Source organism: Odocoileus virginianus, chromosome 16 (genome assembly GCF_023699985.2).
Source record: "Odocoileus virginianus isolate 20LAN1187 ecotype Illinois chromosome 16, Ovbor_1.2, whole genome shotgun sequence".
Taxonomy (NCBI): Eukaryota; Metazoa; Chordata; class Mammalia; order Artiodactyla; family Cervidae; genus Odocoileus; species Odocoileus virginianus.
In genome coordinates, this window is record NC_069689.1 from 6,991,006 (window position 1) to 7,005,985 (window position 14,980).

At 43.3% G+C, this 14,980-nt stretch overlaps 1 protein-coding gene across 1 annotated transcript; it reads right to left on the reverse strand.

Moving 5' to 3' along the window:
• Positions 1-2,703: 2,703 nt before the first annotated feature.
• Positions 2,704-14,904, reverse strand: MPHOSPH10 (M-phase phosphoprotein 10). Its single transcript, XM_020873350.2, has 11 exons — positions 14,409-14,904; positions 11,432-12,113; positions 10,720-10,871; positions 10,110-10,281; positions 7,848-7,989; positions 7,016-7,083; positions 6,051-6,188; positions 5,212-5,322; positions 4,605-4,712; positions 3,327-3,557; positions 2,704-2,949 (listed from the first exon to the last, which is right to left on the reverse strand). The coding sequence occupies exons 1-11, from the start codon at positions 14,495-14,497 to the stop codon at positions 2,800-2,802; spliced, it is 2,043 nt and encodes a 680-aa protein (XP_020729009.2). The 5' UTR covers positions 14,498-14,904; the 3' UTR covers positions 2,704-2,799.
• Positions 14,905-14,980: the final 76 nt, after the last annotated feature.

Sequence of the window (14,980 nt, forward strand, 5' to 3'; positions counted from 1 at the left end):
GGTTATAGGGAATGGTGAGTTTGCACATTTTTTACATTAAAATGTAGTTTGTAAATGTAGTTTTTCTTTGTGCTAATAGTTTAATATTAGTTCAGTGCTAATAGTTTAATGCGGTTACATAATTTAACATAATGGTTATCTGTAACAACAACAAAATTACTGAAAATTTATCAGCCAGACCTTGAGTGCAGTTATCCTTATGGCAGAAAGTGAAGAAGAACTAAAGAGCCTCTTGATGAAAGTGAAAGAGGAGAGTGAAAAATTTGGCTTAAAGCTCAACATTCAGAAAATTAAGGTCATGGCATCCAGTCCCATCACTTCATGGCAAATAGATGGGGAAACAGTGGCTGACTTTATTTTGGGGGGCTCCAAAATCACTGCAGATGGTGATTGCAGCCATGAAGTTAAAAGACGCTTACTCTTTGGAAGGAAAGTTATGACCAACCTAGACAGCATATTAAAAAGCAGTAGACATTACTTTGCCAACGAAGTTCCGTCTAGTCAAAGCTATGGTTTGTATGGATGTGAGAATTGAATTATAAAGAAAGCTGAGCAACCAAGAATTGATGCTTTTGAACTGTGGTGTTGGAGAAGACTCTTGAGAGTCCCTTGGACTGCAAGGAGATCCATCCAGTCCATCCTAAAGATCAGTCCTGCATGTTCATTGGAAGGACCGATGGTGAAGCTGAAACTCCAATACTTTGGCCATCTGATGCAAAGAGCTGACTCATTTGAAAAGACCCTGATGCTGGGAAAGATTGAGGGCAGGAGAAGGGGACAACAGAGGATGAGATGGTTGGATGGCATCACTGACTCAATGGGTATGGGTTTGGGTAGACTCCGGCGGTTGGTGATGGAGAGAGGCCTGGTGTGCTGCAGTTCAAGGGGTCTCAAAGAGTCGGGACACGACTGAGCAACTGAACTGAACTGAGTGCTGATGTCAGCTGGTTCCAACACCCCAAGGGACCCAAATGGAAACTTTCTGAGGACGGGGCGCTTGTCTGTGGTCCCTTACCACTGCCTACAGCAGCAGCCAGCACTGTGTGATTACTCCATAAATGTGTGCTGAATGATTGCATGAATAAATGAACAAACCAAAGAGAAAAGGGACGTGAACAGGGAATTCACTGACAAATATGCATTGAGTGCCAACCTCATGCCTGGTAAAGTCCTTGGTGCTGTGAACAGAACAAAGAATGCAGAAATGAGGGGAAAAAAATCCTGCCTTTGTGGCGAATACATTCTGATGAAGGGAGATAGAGAAAAAACAAAAATATATATAAATTATAGACAGTTTAAAAGGCAAGTACAGATTAAATGAAATTCCTGTTTTATGGCAAGGTGAGAAAAATTTTAAAAAAACTCTTTCCCAGTTTGGGCGTCTGCATTAGTGTTGTGTGTTCTGTTATCAGCATTAATCAGACCTCCTTTTTAATCTTATCAAGGGTCACAAGTCCTTAGGAGATAAGCTTCCTTCTCAATAGTGATGGTCCATGACCCACTTCCCTCTCATGCATAAATCTAGATGTGTAAACTGTCAATAATACAGCATTTAATGTAGAGATCTGTCTCAAAACCATATGTAATTGTGCCTTGACCTCTAACAGGTGAAACAGTTGTCAGAGGGGAAGGAGGCTGCCAGGAATTCCCTCTTTAGGGCAGCTTTTCCTACCAGGAAGACCAAGAGTAAACCTCCCATAAATTCCCTCTCTGGGGGCATTTTATGGCTATGAAGATGGAAAGACCCCTGGCACCTGAATTTGCAAACATTATCACAAACTTTATCTCCCATTTGTTCTAGACATCTACCTGCTTTTCTTTTCCCTGACAAGTTAGGTGGATAAATCTCTAACCATTTACCCAGCTGCTTCTTTTGTAAAACTACAATACATGAATACTTTCTCCTGTTAATCTGTCTTCTATTGTCAGTTTATTTATTTTTTTCTATTGTCAGTTTAATTCACAGCTCTCAGGGACTAAACCTAAGAGGGTAGAGGAAAAGTGTTTCCTCAACAGCAAAAAAATCTAGATGGCTCTTTCAAGAGGTTTAGTCGTGAAGGAGAGCAGAGAGGTGAGGCAAAACTGAGCGTGTAGGTGGGGTTAAGAGTGTTGTTACTAAACAAATGCTGCAAAGGGTATGGAGAAAAAGGAGCCCTCCCATACTGCCCATTGCTGCTTCAGCGTCAGCTTTGTTCTCATCCTCTACTCCCAAAAGGGTAATGTGAGGCCCTAATAGATGAAAGACAGTCTTCCTTGGTTGGGAGGTCAAGACAGGGGGCACCATGGTGGTCATGGAAGGTTCCAAGGGCCACTGGTCTGCCCTCCCAACACACTCACTTCTTCTCTTCTAGCCACATCACCTACCTCCTCCCACCTGAATGGGGATGGGGCTCCCCAGCCTTCACAAGCCTCTGCTCATGCAACACGAGATCACTTCCCAAGGAGGATGTAAGATACATGGATGGAAACCCCACTGTCCTGTGGAAGGATGGCAGGGCAGTGGGAGAAGAGAACCAAGGCCCCCTGAAGACACGTGAGGACCTCTGTTGTGGGCAGCTGGCTGTGACAGGGAAGGGGGGTGGGGTCCAAGCCTGCAGACTGGCCCCTTCCCTGGCCAGGCCTACTGTAGGGGGGCGCTGGGAAGAGAGGTCTCCACACACACCCAGAGGAAGGCTTGCTATTCTCAAACATCTGTAGTCTGTGTGAAGAAAAGTTCTCAAAAATTTTATTACAAAACTGAACCATGACAGAATATTAGCTTACACATGTAAATAGTATTTACATTATATGCAAAATATATTACAGCTTTAATTTATGAACCGATATATCCTGGTTTTTCTTCTTTTTCTTCTCAGTTTTCTTTGCATTGCTGATTTGCATTTTCACTTGATCTTGTAATTTAGAAAAGAATGCTTGAGATGATTTTAAGGCTTTGTCTTTACCTTCATCCTGCAATTAGAAATAACACAAGGTCATGCTGTAAGGTATTACGCTTAAAGATGAACAAAACCAAATGATTACAACAGGGCATCACGGTGTAAATGTGGAAAAGAACTAGACAGAAGAATTATGACAGCCTGTGTCAATTAGAGCAGAAGTATTATACACATTTTAAACGACTACAGTGGTCTCACAACGTCAGTGACTATGAGCCCCTGCACTTGAAACCCAAGGTTTAGGCTGTAACACAGCCAGTGCCCACGGCCTCTCCCCTCCCCTCCCCTCCCTTCCCCTTTGTGGGTGGGCTTGGTCACTAGATGCCCAGGTCACCTAAAGTGTGCCATAAGCCCTGTATTCAAGCCCCGACAGCTCTCCCCCATCCTCACCTTTAGCAGAGAGGCTTTGCCCGTCTTGGTCAGCTGTTTCAGCTTTTCAGAGGCTATGGCTTTGGTATATCTCCCTGCCTGGTCTGGGTTATTCTTTTCAAGAAGTCTTCTCCGCTTTTCTTTCTCCTTTATTTTCAAATGCTTTTGATATTTCTTTTTTCTCCTTTCTCGTTTCTTATCTGTAGCTGTTTTCTCAGCAGCTGTTTTTATATCTCCAGCTTTATTTTTTTCCTATTGAAAAACCACCACCAACACACTCATTAATCTAAGATAATGACTTCGGAAGCTGTAAGAGAAGCAACTGCGTGGACTGTGGCCCAAGTGTGAGAAGCATCCCGACCCCACCCGGGCTCTGAGGGGCTCTGGCCACTCAGCGATGTAAGAACTGGGAAGCGCTATAAGACCCGGGAGGCACTGTAAGACCCATGACGTGTGCTCTGACAGTGACAGTTCGGTTTGCATACTCCTTCACGAAGGTGACCTGGAAAGCATGGGTGTCAGGTTTCCCCTCTTGGAGAAGCAGGCAGACCCCATCCTGGGCTCCAGGGACCTGCCTAGGCTGCCCAGCTCTGAGCCACTGAGGGCGGGAAATCTAGCTGGTGAAGGTCCACTTCCTCCCTTTTCTCCTCCACTCCAGCCCAGCCTAAGGTAGTAGGCAGAGGCTCTGAAGGGTGGGTGTGGGTGGAGCAAAGCAAGTGAGCACAAAAATGGAGGCTCTGCTGCCAGGCTGCAAGGGGGATGAGGCCCTGACAAAAATCAGTCCTCCTGGCAGAAACCACCACCCTTGTGCCAGGCGAGGGCTCCCAAGTACACAAGGCAGGGGTGTCCTGTGTGTGGTATGTCCAGCTCTTCACAGACCCCCACACTCTGTTCTAGACTGTGATTCCAGGACTGATAAGCCTCACGTGGCTACAGCAAAAGGGGGAAATGCTAATATCAAAGCACGGCGAAATACATGCAGTTTGTTTCAAGTCTAACATCTTAGCTAACATCTAACAACCTCAGACTTCTAATATTCAACCTGAATTATAACAAGATACTGATGCTAGATATTTGTAATCAGCATTTACAATATTTCTCAAACCTACATCTCATGATAACACCTGATTATAGAAAACTTGTATTTGAATATTCTATAATATCACTAATTTGATTATAGGTGGGAGCTGCTGAGATATGTTAGAATAAACACTACAAGCTCAGAGAAAACGATGTTAAATGGAGATCTGACTATAAACGACCAATTTATAAACAGACACTTCTATACTGGCTTCTCACCTTGACCTCCTCTGGGGCCAGGAGGGCTGCGTCACTGACACTCACGGGGGCAACCTCCTCCACGGTGACAGCGGGCAGATTTGATACCACTTTAATCTCTGGAACAGGCTAGAAAAAAGACAACACATTTGATAGGAAGTCAGAAGTGGTCCTCATGTAAAACACTTAAATAGTGAACCTAAAGAAGTATAACATACTTCATGGAGATTATTTAAGATGTGAGATGTGAGGTCTGTTGGCTGAGCTAGTGGACATGAAGGATCTAACCCGACAGGTAGCAGGCACTGATAAATGCCAGGTACAGACACCACCCAGACCCCAAGTCCATCACACAGTGAAAACACAACCAGAGACCAGACAGGGAAAAAGGGTGGGAAAGGAGGAGAGCCTGTGGCTAAGGCTGAGGGTCTGGCAGGGACCGCCAAGGAGATGGAAGTCAGGCTAGACCAGCTAGGGGGCCCAGATCCATCCTGGGACCAGACACGAGGCTTCCACATGGGAGGCCCAACCTGTGGTTCATGGGAAACCCTGCAGGTGTGCATTCTGAACCCAACCAAACAGCGAGTCTCTCATCTGTCATCTACTCCCCGAGATGTCACACACTTACTGGCTTGGGGATGAAGTGGAAGTTTGAGAGCGCATCCAACTTTAAGAAGAGGGAGTCCATCATCTTCTGGATTTCTACATGCTCTGGATTTTCTTCCTCTTCTGTTTTTTGCTGAGGAAATCAGTTCAACATCATCAGACTAAAGCGGCGACACAGGACAGAACACTCAAGGACCATGAGAGCATCACCAGTTTCTCGTCATCAGGCTTCAGCTCCAAAGACACTTCCCAAGGTAAGGTCACTGTCACAACTGAACTGCTAACATTTAGAACTTAAATTTAGTGCCCTTAATAGTTAGGCATTGTTGGTGGGAATGTAAAATGGTGCAGTCACAGTAGGAACACGTCTGGCTGTGCCTCCAGAAGTTAAACAGAGCATCACCATAGGACCTGGCAGCTCCACTTTTACGTATATGCCCGAGAGAATTAAAGCAGGTATTCATACACTTATTTAAGTACATATACATGTATGTCCACAGATACACTATTCACAAAAGGCATAAACAGCCCAAATACTCATCAACTGTTGAAACTGGATCTGTAAACTGTGGCACACATATAACAGAGTATTATTCAGCTGTAATAATTGCTGGAAAGTTAATAATTAGCTGTGAGAGTACCAGGGGACAAGAGTGACTGCAAACTACCCCTAGCCAGTGATACTCTGTGGGAGCACTACAGCCCCTCTGCTCCTATAGCCACGCTGCCTCACTACACAGTGTGACCCCAGCTCAGGACTTCTGTCTCTCACACCTCTTGAGCAGTAGGTAGAATCCACAGAACTCGTTCTCTACATCTCCTCCCTGAGTGGCAATGGCTTTGCCACAATTGTCTCCTCACCTGGTTGAGTTTGATGTACTCCTGTTCGTAAATTTCAGCAAGGCTCAATTTACTCTTCTCGTGGTCCAGTGTTAAACGCTTTTTATACTCAAATGCATCCTCTTTAGGCTTTTCTTTGCGTACGACATCATCCCAAGCCTGAAACAGGAAAGGCACATGGAACATAAATTGACAGACAAAATCTGTAACTTCTTTCTAAGGTCCCTTAGGCCTCTTCCTCTGGAATATCGATTATCATTACAGAGAAAGCAAACTGCAGCCAAAAGGGAGGCATTTTCTCAAAGGAGAGAGGGCATCACTCAAGTGTCCTTTTTTGTTTTAAATGCTGGTTACCAATTTGAATTCCACAGCTCCCTGTGGTGGTTTGTCCAACAGTCAAGACAAGAGTTTGCTTCATTTCAAATGAAAAGATCCTCTGTGTATCATACCCATCCCTCAAACCCTTCCTATTTTAAGCATACACATCTTACAAAGTCATCTCTTGCTATACATGCCCCATACCCAAGTTTTACTCTAAGTTTACAAAATAAGATCAGTTTTTACACAAAAACTCTTTGGTAGGTTTTACACACTTGAAAACTAGACCCTTCATATGTCACACTAGACACGGTGCCTGGACCAAGGGTCCTGGGTGTGAGCATGTCAAGCCAGACCCCAGTCGCCCTCCAGAGCTTCATCCCACACATGAAAGGTTAGCAAGGCTGGGGGGTTGTGGGGGATGGTAGGGGCTCTGGCTACTTTGTTCTCCTCAGGAAGAACACCCTTCTTTCTGGGGTGCTAGCAAGGACAGTACCTCACACAACAAAGGTCAAGGATACCTTTGGGGGTAGACTTAGGGCTTTTAAACAAAAACTTGATAGCAACAAATATTCTAGGAAAAGAGAGTGCTATTCCTACTCCCAAAATATTCTATTTCTAAATATGTCAGTGAACTTTGAATTAAGTTAAATTTCATTCTTACTGACCTGATCTCTTATCCTCTGCTTAATGATATCCTCTAGTTGGAGAGTGGTCTCCTCTGTGATCACAGGTGCTATAGAATAAAGAACGTGTATTTTTAGGTAGACAGTAATGAACCCATGATTTTGTGAATTCTTGGGCCACCCCACACCTCCCATATCAGAAATGGGGGAAAAGGGACACTAATGTGTGTGTTAGCTAACCTTTTTCGTGCTCCCTGCAATTTGAGAACCACAAAGCTACAAAGTACACACAGTGGTAAATGCTAACACTTTTAACCTGTGCATCTGGGGATGCACTCCTTTATGCACTAAATACAATGAAAATTCATTCTGACATAATGGGTACAAGATAGAATTCAATGAGATGGTCTGGGATTTTGGCTGAAGTCACAATTTAATCACTGGACAGTAACAGCAGGCACTGTAAACAGATTAGTAGCAGGACTCTAATTATGGGTGACACATTAGGCATGACCAGTACAGTAGTAATTCTTGGATGGATTAGTGGCGTTGTGGCTGTACAGGAGAATGTTCTAGTTCTCAGGACCAAAGTGTCATGATCCTGGGTACTTACTTTCAAATGACTCAGGGGAAAAAAGGCACACACACACAGCCACACATAAACAAGGAGAGAAAGCAAACACGGCCAAAGGTTAACAATCAGCAAACACAGGAGAACAGCACACATCTGTCCACTGTACTCGCCTGCAACTTTTCTGTATGTTTGCAAGTTTTTAAAATAAAAAGTTTAGGGGAAAGAAATATTACTCCAAATCTATGAAAACCACCGAAAAGGGTACGTGAACACCCGTGGAAGCCCAGAGGGCACACGCACCCATGCGCACGGCGTGGTCAAAGTGCAGGGTCTCTTCCAGGAGGCTGTTCTCGGGCCGCTTCTGCGCTGTCACTTCTCCTTGAAGCTGCCAAGGTTTCTTCTCCAACAACTCTTTTTCCAAAGATGCAATTTTTTCATTCATCTGAGAAAGAGACAGAAAGAGTTACCACACATTTGGAAACAGAATTAGACATACAGGTGAGTAAAAGCAACTAATATTTTTACTAGTGGGAGAGCAAGAAATGCATTGTTTCTGAATAAAATCCTGCTTTGTCTTTGCATTTTTTTAAGGATGGCAGTAGTGATTTCTACTCCTATCTGGAAATAGGATAAGGAGCGTAAATGACCTTTCCCACACTTGTTTGAAATGTTTACTATTTACTCACCTCTCCCAGAAGCATTTGGGTGTATTTCTGGGTTCTATTCTAGTGAAACTGACCTATGTTATTTATTCACAAACCACTATCAACTTTATTAGAGCATCCCAAGACTAAGTAATTTTTTATTAGAGCATCAGTATCTGATGGAGCCTGACCCTTCTCACTCCAGGCTTCCCAGGTGGCTCAGTGGTAAAGAATCCACCTGTCAGTCCCTGGCTTGAGAAGATCCCCTGGAGGAGGAAATGGTAACCCACTCCAGCATTCTTGCCTGGGAAATGCCATGAACACAGGAGCCTGGTGGGCTGTAGTCCATGGGGTGGCAGAAGAGTCACACACGACTGAGCACATACATACTACCTCCTTGATCCACACCCACAATCCAAGTTATCTCTAATGTCTAAAGAGGTGGCATCTATAATGACTTCATGGTGTATAAGATGAAAGCATTTTCAGCAACCTTTCCAAATTATTTTTCCTAATAGCTTTCCAGTTCACCTGCTTGGTTTTTCTAGTTCTCTCTCCAAATATGAAAGCTTTCATTTCAGTTTTCTCATCTCTTACGAGTGTTTTCTTTCATAGTTGCCCTGGATGAGTAACACTTCTATGAGAATCTTAAGTAACAGTGGAAATAGTAACAGTGGTAATGGAAATAAGTCTTATTCTTGATTTTAAAGGGATGTTTCTAGAATTCCACCATTAAGCAGGATGGCAGATTTGGACTAGATACACTTATACTTCGCTAGAAGTGAAAAAAAAATTAGGAATGAATATTAAATTTTACTAAATGTCTTTTTGTGACACATATGGAGGTGACTATATGATTTTTCTCCTTAACCTACTGTAACAAGTATTAAGTTAAATGAAGAGATTTCCTAATCCCGAATCAAGAGGACAAGGCCCACACAGCTATGGTAGCGTTACATTTTTGCATTTCCACATCACTATTCACAAGTAAGACTGTGCGTGTTTCAATGTTACATGTCAGGTTTGGGTATTCGTGTAATCATAGCTTCACAAGAAGACAATTTGGAAGCTTTACTCTTCATATGCGGGAACTGATCAAACAGTACTAAATTATCCACTTCTTGAAGGCCTGATACAATTCCCCAGTAAACCAAACCCACTTTTTTTTTTTTTTGGTGGCAGTGTAAGGAGGGAAGGTCATCAACTCAAGGACAAGTTTCTCATTTTCTTTCACTTTTTTTCCTTAAAGACTTTCTCTTCAGGGAACAATCTAATAATCATAGATTTAACTCAGATTATCTTCTTAAAATAATGCTCTTGATATCCTTGGTATCTTTGGTTATTTACTTATTCTCATTTCAAGTTGTGTGATATAATTTTAAGACAGTTAAATGATAAAGCCCAATGTCTGGAGCCAGGCTATATCTATTATTTTCAAACAACATTTTGTCTGACAGCTTGTCATAAGGGAATAATTTTTTATCAACTTTGGAAAATGTGTTTGAGATGGTATTAATTAGAATTCTGGCTCCATGGCACCTCACAGATAGAAGCAATTGAAGCGGTTACCAGAAGAGCCTCATAGGACAGCCAGTTAGGAAAAAACCTGTCTCAGGTATAAAGACAGCAAGGACAGAGAAACAAGTTTTATACATGGGCTCCATACTGAAAGCCACAGGTTCGGAAATGCAGCACTGAATTTTGTAAATTAGCTGCTTCCCACATGGTTATCTCTATACACTGCCACAGAGAGCAACAAGATTTTTTTTTTTTAAAGGATAATTAGGTGTACCATCAGGAAAAACAAGCCCCCTGCCATACACACACACACAAAACCAGGGCAGATTAGTCAGTAGTCTGAGTTCGATAGTCACTGTTAAACATAATTTAAAAATCCCTTAAATTTCCTAATTATTACCTTTTCTTGTCTTTTTTCAAAAGAGGACTTGACTTCATCAGAGTCTTTCTGTACATTTAAGACATTTTTATCTTCAGTGTCCTCATCATTGGGCATAGCAAAGGTCACTCTTTTCGAGGTTTCTTTATGTTGTTTACTGTCTCCACTTTCTTCGAGGTCATCATCTTCATCCCTATAAGACCAAAACACTTATGAAAGGAAACATACCAGTTTTCATTAGAAAATCAAAAAGAAACAAACTTAGCAGTTAAACTTCTTTTGTAGACAATGCAATTAAATATTCAGAACTTCCAGTATTTAGGTAAAATAGAATGAAGTGTCCAATATATAGAAAACAAATTATTCATCGATCTATAATACAGACTTATCTCACCTAAGTAACAACAGGGTATTTTTATTGGCACAGAAAACAAATCAGAGCTCCTGGTAAGGAAGGTCTGCCTGCTACTGCCAGTCAGGCTGATTTGCACTAGGCCGTCTCTGACATCCCTTCAAATTTGGTGACTCCTCTGGCTATTCTGAGACTGTCTGACCTTAGAGAATCCCACTTCTTAGGACAATCACATCTGACGACTAGTAGTACACAGTGTAAAGGACTCAAAATACTCACGTTTCAGAAATGCTTTCTTCTCCTTCAGCAATCTCTTCCTCTTCATTTGAAGCCAGTTCATTCCCATCATCGTGGACACTTGCTACATCTTCATCACTTTCAATTGGATTAAAGAAATCTTTGTATTTCAGGTTTCTGGAACTTTTACCTGACTAAAACAAAAATACTTTTAAAACCTTTAATCAAGGATAGAAAAATACATTAAATCATGCATAAATGTGTATGCATACTGTGTAGGGGAAGTTGGCAACTAATAACACTACTACAAAACCCGAAGAACTATTAGAACACAGCAACTGAACGGAAGCACACATTCATTTATAACTGATAAGACAGAGCACCACATTCTTCTCTCCAAATCTTCTAACTACAAGTATTTCCAAAACATCCCTGACTACATAAAGTATACAAATATCTTCTTTCGTTCTTATTCTTAGTGCTTGGTGAAAATCCATGTTTGAGGGAAAATTCTGAATCTCCGTAACATGTGTGACGTGGTTCTGAAGCTACAAAGGAGTGTTTCATGATAAGGAAATGACAGCTTTGGTTTAATTTCTCCAGCCCCCCTCCCCCGCCCTTTTTTTAACCTTATCTAAATATTTCACTGATCCCCTGGTGAATTTTGAAGTACTGTAACCGTCTTCTGGAGAAATAGAACCCCATCTCATGTGATGAGGCAGAAAGAACACTCTGTCCTCTCCCCGAACTTTACCTTAAGATCTTGGCCTCCAAACAGTCCTTCATCTTCATCGGAATCCACATCTTCAAAAAAATCAACATCATCTTCCTCTTGGTCATCTCTGTGTTCCTCTTCCTTTTCCATGTTCTCTAAAAAGGTCTCCATCTCAGAGAGTTTGAAGAATTTATCATCTACTATCGACTTTTCTGTTGGTTTCCTAGGCACTCTGCTTTGCACCTTGCTCTGACGTTCCAGTTTGCTGATATCAAAATCAAGATCAGAGTTCTCATCACTGAAATCTGGGCTTTTCCTCAGATCCAATTTGCTTGAGTTTGGGGCTCTCTGATCTGCTTCAGGATCATCAGCACTCATGTCTGACACTTCCTCCTCCTCTTCCTCCTCCAAATCTTGTTCCAGGTCCTCCTGGCCAGCAGCCTCCAGCTCCATCACATCCTCTTCACACTCCTGCTCTTCACTCTCTGGAAGAAGACTTATGTCTTCATCTTCAATGGTTTCACTAACTGCACTCTGGAAGTGCTGTAAAATTGGTTCATTTTGCAGTTCCAATTGTTGCCAAATCTGCTCATCATCGAAATTTTTTATCATCAATTTTTCTAAAGGACTCCCATGTTTCCTGTCATTCTCTAGTACTTTATTAAAGTCATAAAGTACTTTTGTTAAAGAAGTAAACTTTGATGCCAGTTCATGTTGAATGCTGTTAAGAGGCAGGGAGAAGGAGTTAAGTGAGATTTATAACTAGAGTTAACAAGTTCACAGCACTCAGAAATGAAAGGGAAAAAAAGGCCAACACATGTGCAAAATCAAATTTTTTAAAAGTTGAAGTACTGCTTTACAATATATTAGTTTCAGTGATTCAGTATTCTTATTGATTATACTCCATTAAGTTATTAGAAGCTAATGGCCAAGATCGTTCCATTGCTGTACAATATATCCTTGCTGCTCATCTAGTTTACACATGGTAGTTAGTATCTCTTAATCCCACACTCCTATTTCATCCTACATGTCCCACTCCCGCCCAGCCCCCAGCAACCACTTTTTGGTTCTGTATATTTGTGAGCCTGTTTCTGTTCTGTATATACATTCATCTATATTTCTTTTAAAATTCCATATGTAAATGATAACATACAGCATTTGTCTTTCTATGACTGACTGCAACAGGCATAATATTCTCTAGGTCCGTCCAGGCTAAGGCACATGGCAGGATGAAATCTCCGTTTTAAGAATAGATTCTGACCCCCAAGTGTGTACTGTCTTGCCGAAGAATTGCATTAGTATATAAAAGGTGACAACCCAGTATCTCTGAATCTGCTGGATTTCAGGCAGGGAACCCATTACAGACCTCTCTGCCTAGAGATAAAGAGTGAATCTTCTGGATGAGGAAATGGCAACCCACTCCAGCATTCTGGCCTGGAGTCCCATGGACAGAGAAGCCTGGCGGGTTACCGTCCTTAGAGTCACAAGAGTCAGACACGACTAAGCTTGCATGGAGTGTATCTTAGCCTTAAATTCTCAACTCTGCTATATCACAGGCCACTCCATTCAGTCAGTCCACAGTCAACACCTGCTGTGGCAAGAGTGGTCACAGAATAGCTGTGACATCTGAGCTGATACCTATCTGTAAGATGACAGTCTGACAAAAATCTGGAGACACATATTTCAGGCAGAAGAAACAGCAAGAACAAATTTCCTAAGACAGAAATGAGGCTGGTGAATCTGAGGAGCACAAAGGCCAGCTTGGCTTGAGTGTGGTGAAGGAGGCAGAAAGGAAGGTTAGAGAGATGGGTGGGAGCCAGATCATGCAGGCCTCAGAGATAAGAGGCTGTTATTTTCGTAAGTGAAGGTTTTGGGTACTTCCCTGGTGGTCCACCGGCTAAGACTCCACACTTCCAATGTACAGGGCCTGGGTTTGATCCCTAGTCAGGGAACTGATCCCTGACCTGCCGCAACTAAGAATTCATATGTAGCAACTAAAGATCCCTAGTGCTGCAACTAAGACCCGGCGCAGCCAAATATATCAGGAAATATTGAAAGTAAATAAATGAAACAATACAAATATTTTAAAATCTTTTTTAAAAAATTAAAGATTTTAAAGCAGAGAAGCAAAATGACCTGACTTATGCTTGGAGAGATGGCCTGCCAAGGAGAAGGAATGAAATGAAGGTGATCAGGAGGCTGATGCAGGCAAAGGATGCACAACTGTGCTGGGATCAGAGCTGCGGAAATGGTGAGAAATAGTCAAATTCGGAATATGGTTTGGAGATGTAACTTACAGGATTTGCTAATGAACTGGATGTAGAATGGAGAAAAAGGAAGACACTGAGGAAGTGGCTTGGTTTGCGTCTGAAAAACTGTAACGATACAATGTGATAGGTAAGGCAGGTGGAGAGAATGGGGAAAGGATCTCAGGGAGGGCAGAAAAGCAAACAGAACAACAGTTCATTTTGGACAGACGGAATCTAAGATGCTGAGTGTACGGCTGTAGTTGGCTGCAAGCCTGGAGCTCAAGGGAAAGGTCGGGCTTGAAATACAAAATCTCTATATCGTCTTCGAACAAAAACACCAAGAGCTCGTGCTGGGGAGGGAGATTAAAGACAATCCTAATTTTCAAAAGGCTCAGTCGTGGGGTGGATAGATAAGCAAGTTAGTACTTTCAATAAAGTCTAATGATGAGTAAGTAAGCACTGGGTGCTCTGGGAACAGATGGGAGAAAGAGCACGCCACCCGGTGCGTCTGTGTGAAGGATGAGGGCATGGAGACCTCGAGACTGTAATAACCCAGGTTAGTTGAGTTCAGCAGCACAGAACTGAGAGACCCACAGAACATAGCTCTTAACTATCTAAAGAAGTGTGACAGGCCAGGGGAGCGCAAACTACCTGAAACTTAAGGAAAAGAGCTCTCCCCTTCCCCTAATCTGGAACTTGCCCGGAGCCCGCAGCCCGCGCCCACGCGAGTCCTACGCCGCCCCAGAGCCCGGGATCTGGGCACTTACGTGAGGAAGCACTCTGGCCTATCGGTGGCTTTACCGACCTCCCTCAGGCACCGCTCCAGGGTCTGCCGGCGCCAGGCTGGCGGGGCCATGGCTTACTGCTACTCGGGACACAGCGCCGCATGCAAAGGAAGTGAGCCACCGCCCGGAAACCGTGCCGCAAAGATTCGCCCCCGCGCGACTGAAGCCGGGAAACGAAGGTTCCGCGGCGCACAGGTTCCGGACCCATCTCCAGCCTCAGCCATGACGGCCCGAGAACTTCAACCGGTTTTGCGCAGGGTCGGGGCGCGGGCCTGGAAAGCGAAAGTCGCCTTTGGTCAGCTGGATGAAATTTCTCCAAACTTTTTGTTTTGTATTCCTGAGGGGCCCACAGGAGTGTCGCGTCCTCCTTTTAAGTTTCTGCTTTAGATGCACTCGGTGACTTCAACGTTGTGCTGTAAAACAGAGGGCCTGCTCCCCCGCACACACAAAACACAGCACACTCGCCAGACCCCAGCCTCTTCTGCCCCGCCCCTCGGAGATTTTGTTCAGCTCTTAGCCTCGTCTGTCCCGCCCCTCCGGGCTTTTGCCCCGCC

Excerpts from the sequence above, each read along its gene's own strand:
- MPHOSPH10 (XM_020873350.2), bottom strand. The coding sequence starts at position 14,497 with ATGGCCCCGCCAGCCTGGCGCCGGCAGACCCTGGAGCGGTGCCTGAGG. Across the intron at positions 7,990-10,109 it reads TTGAAAAAAGACAAGAAAAG|ATGAATGAAAAAATTGCATC; the intron begins GTAATAATTAGG and ends TCTCTTTCTCAG. Across the intron at positions 6,189-7,015 it reads AGCAGAGGATAAGAGATCAG|GCTTGGGATGATGTCGTACG; the intron begins GTCAGTAAGAAT and ends TTCCTGTTTCAG.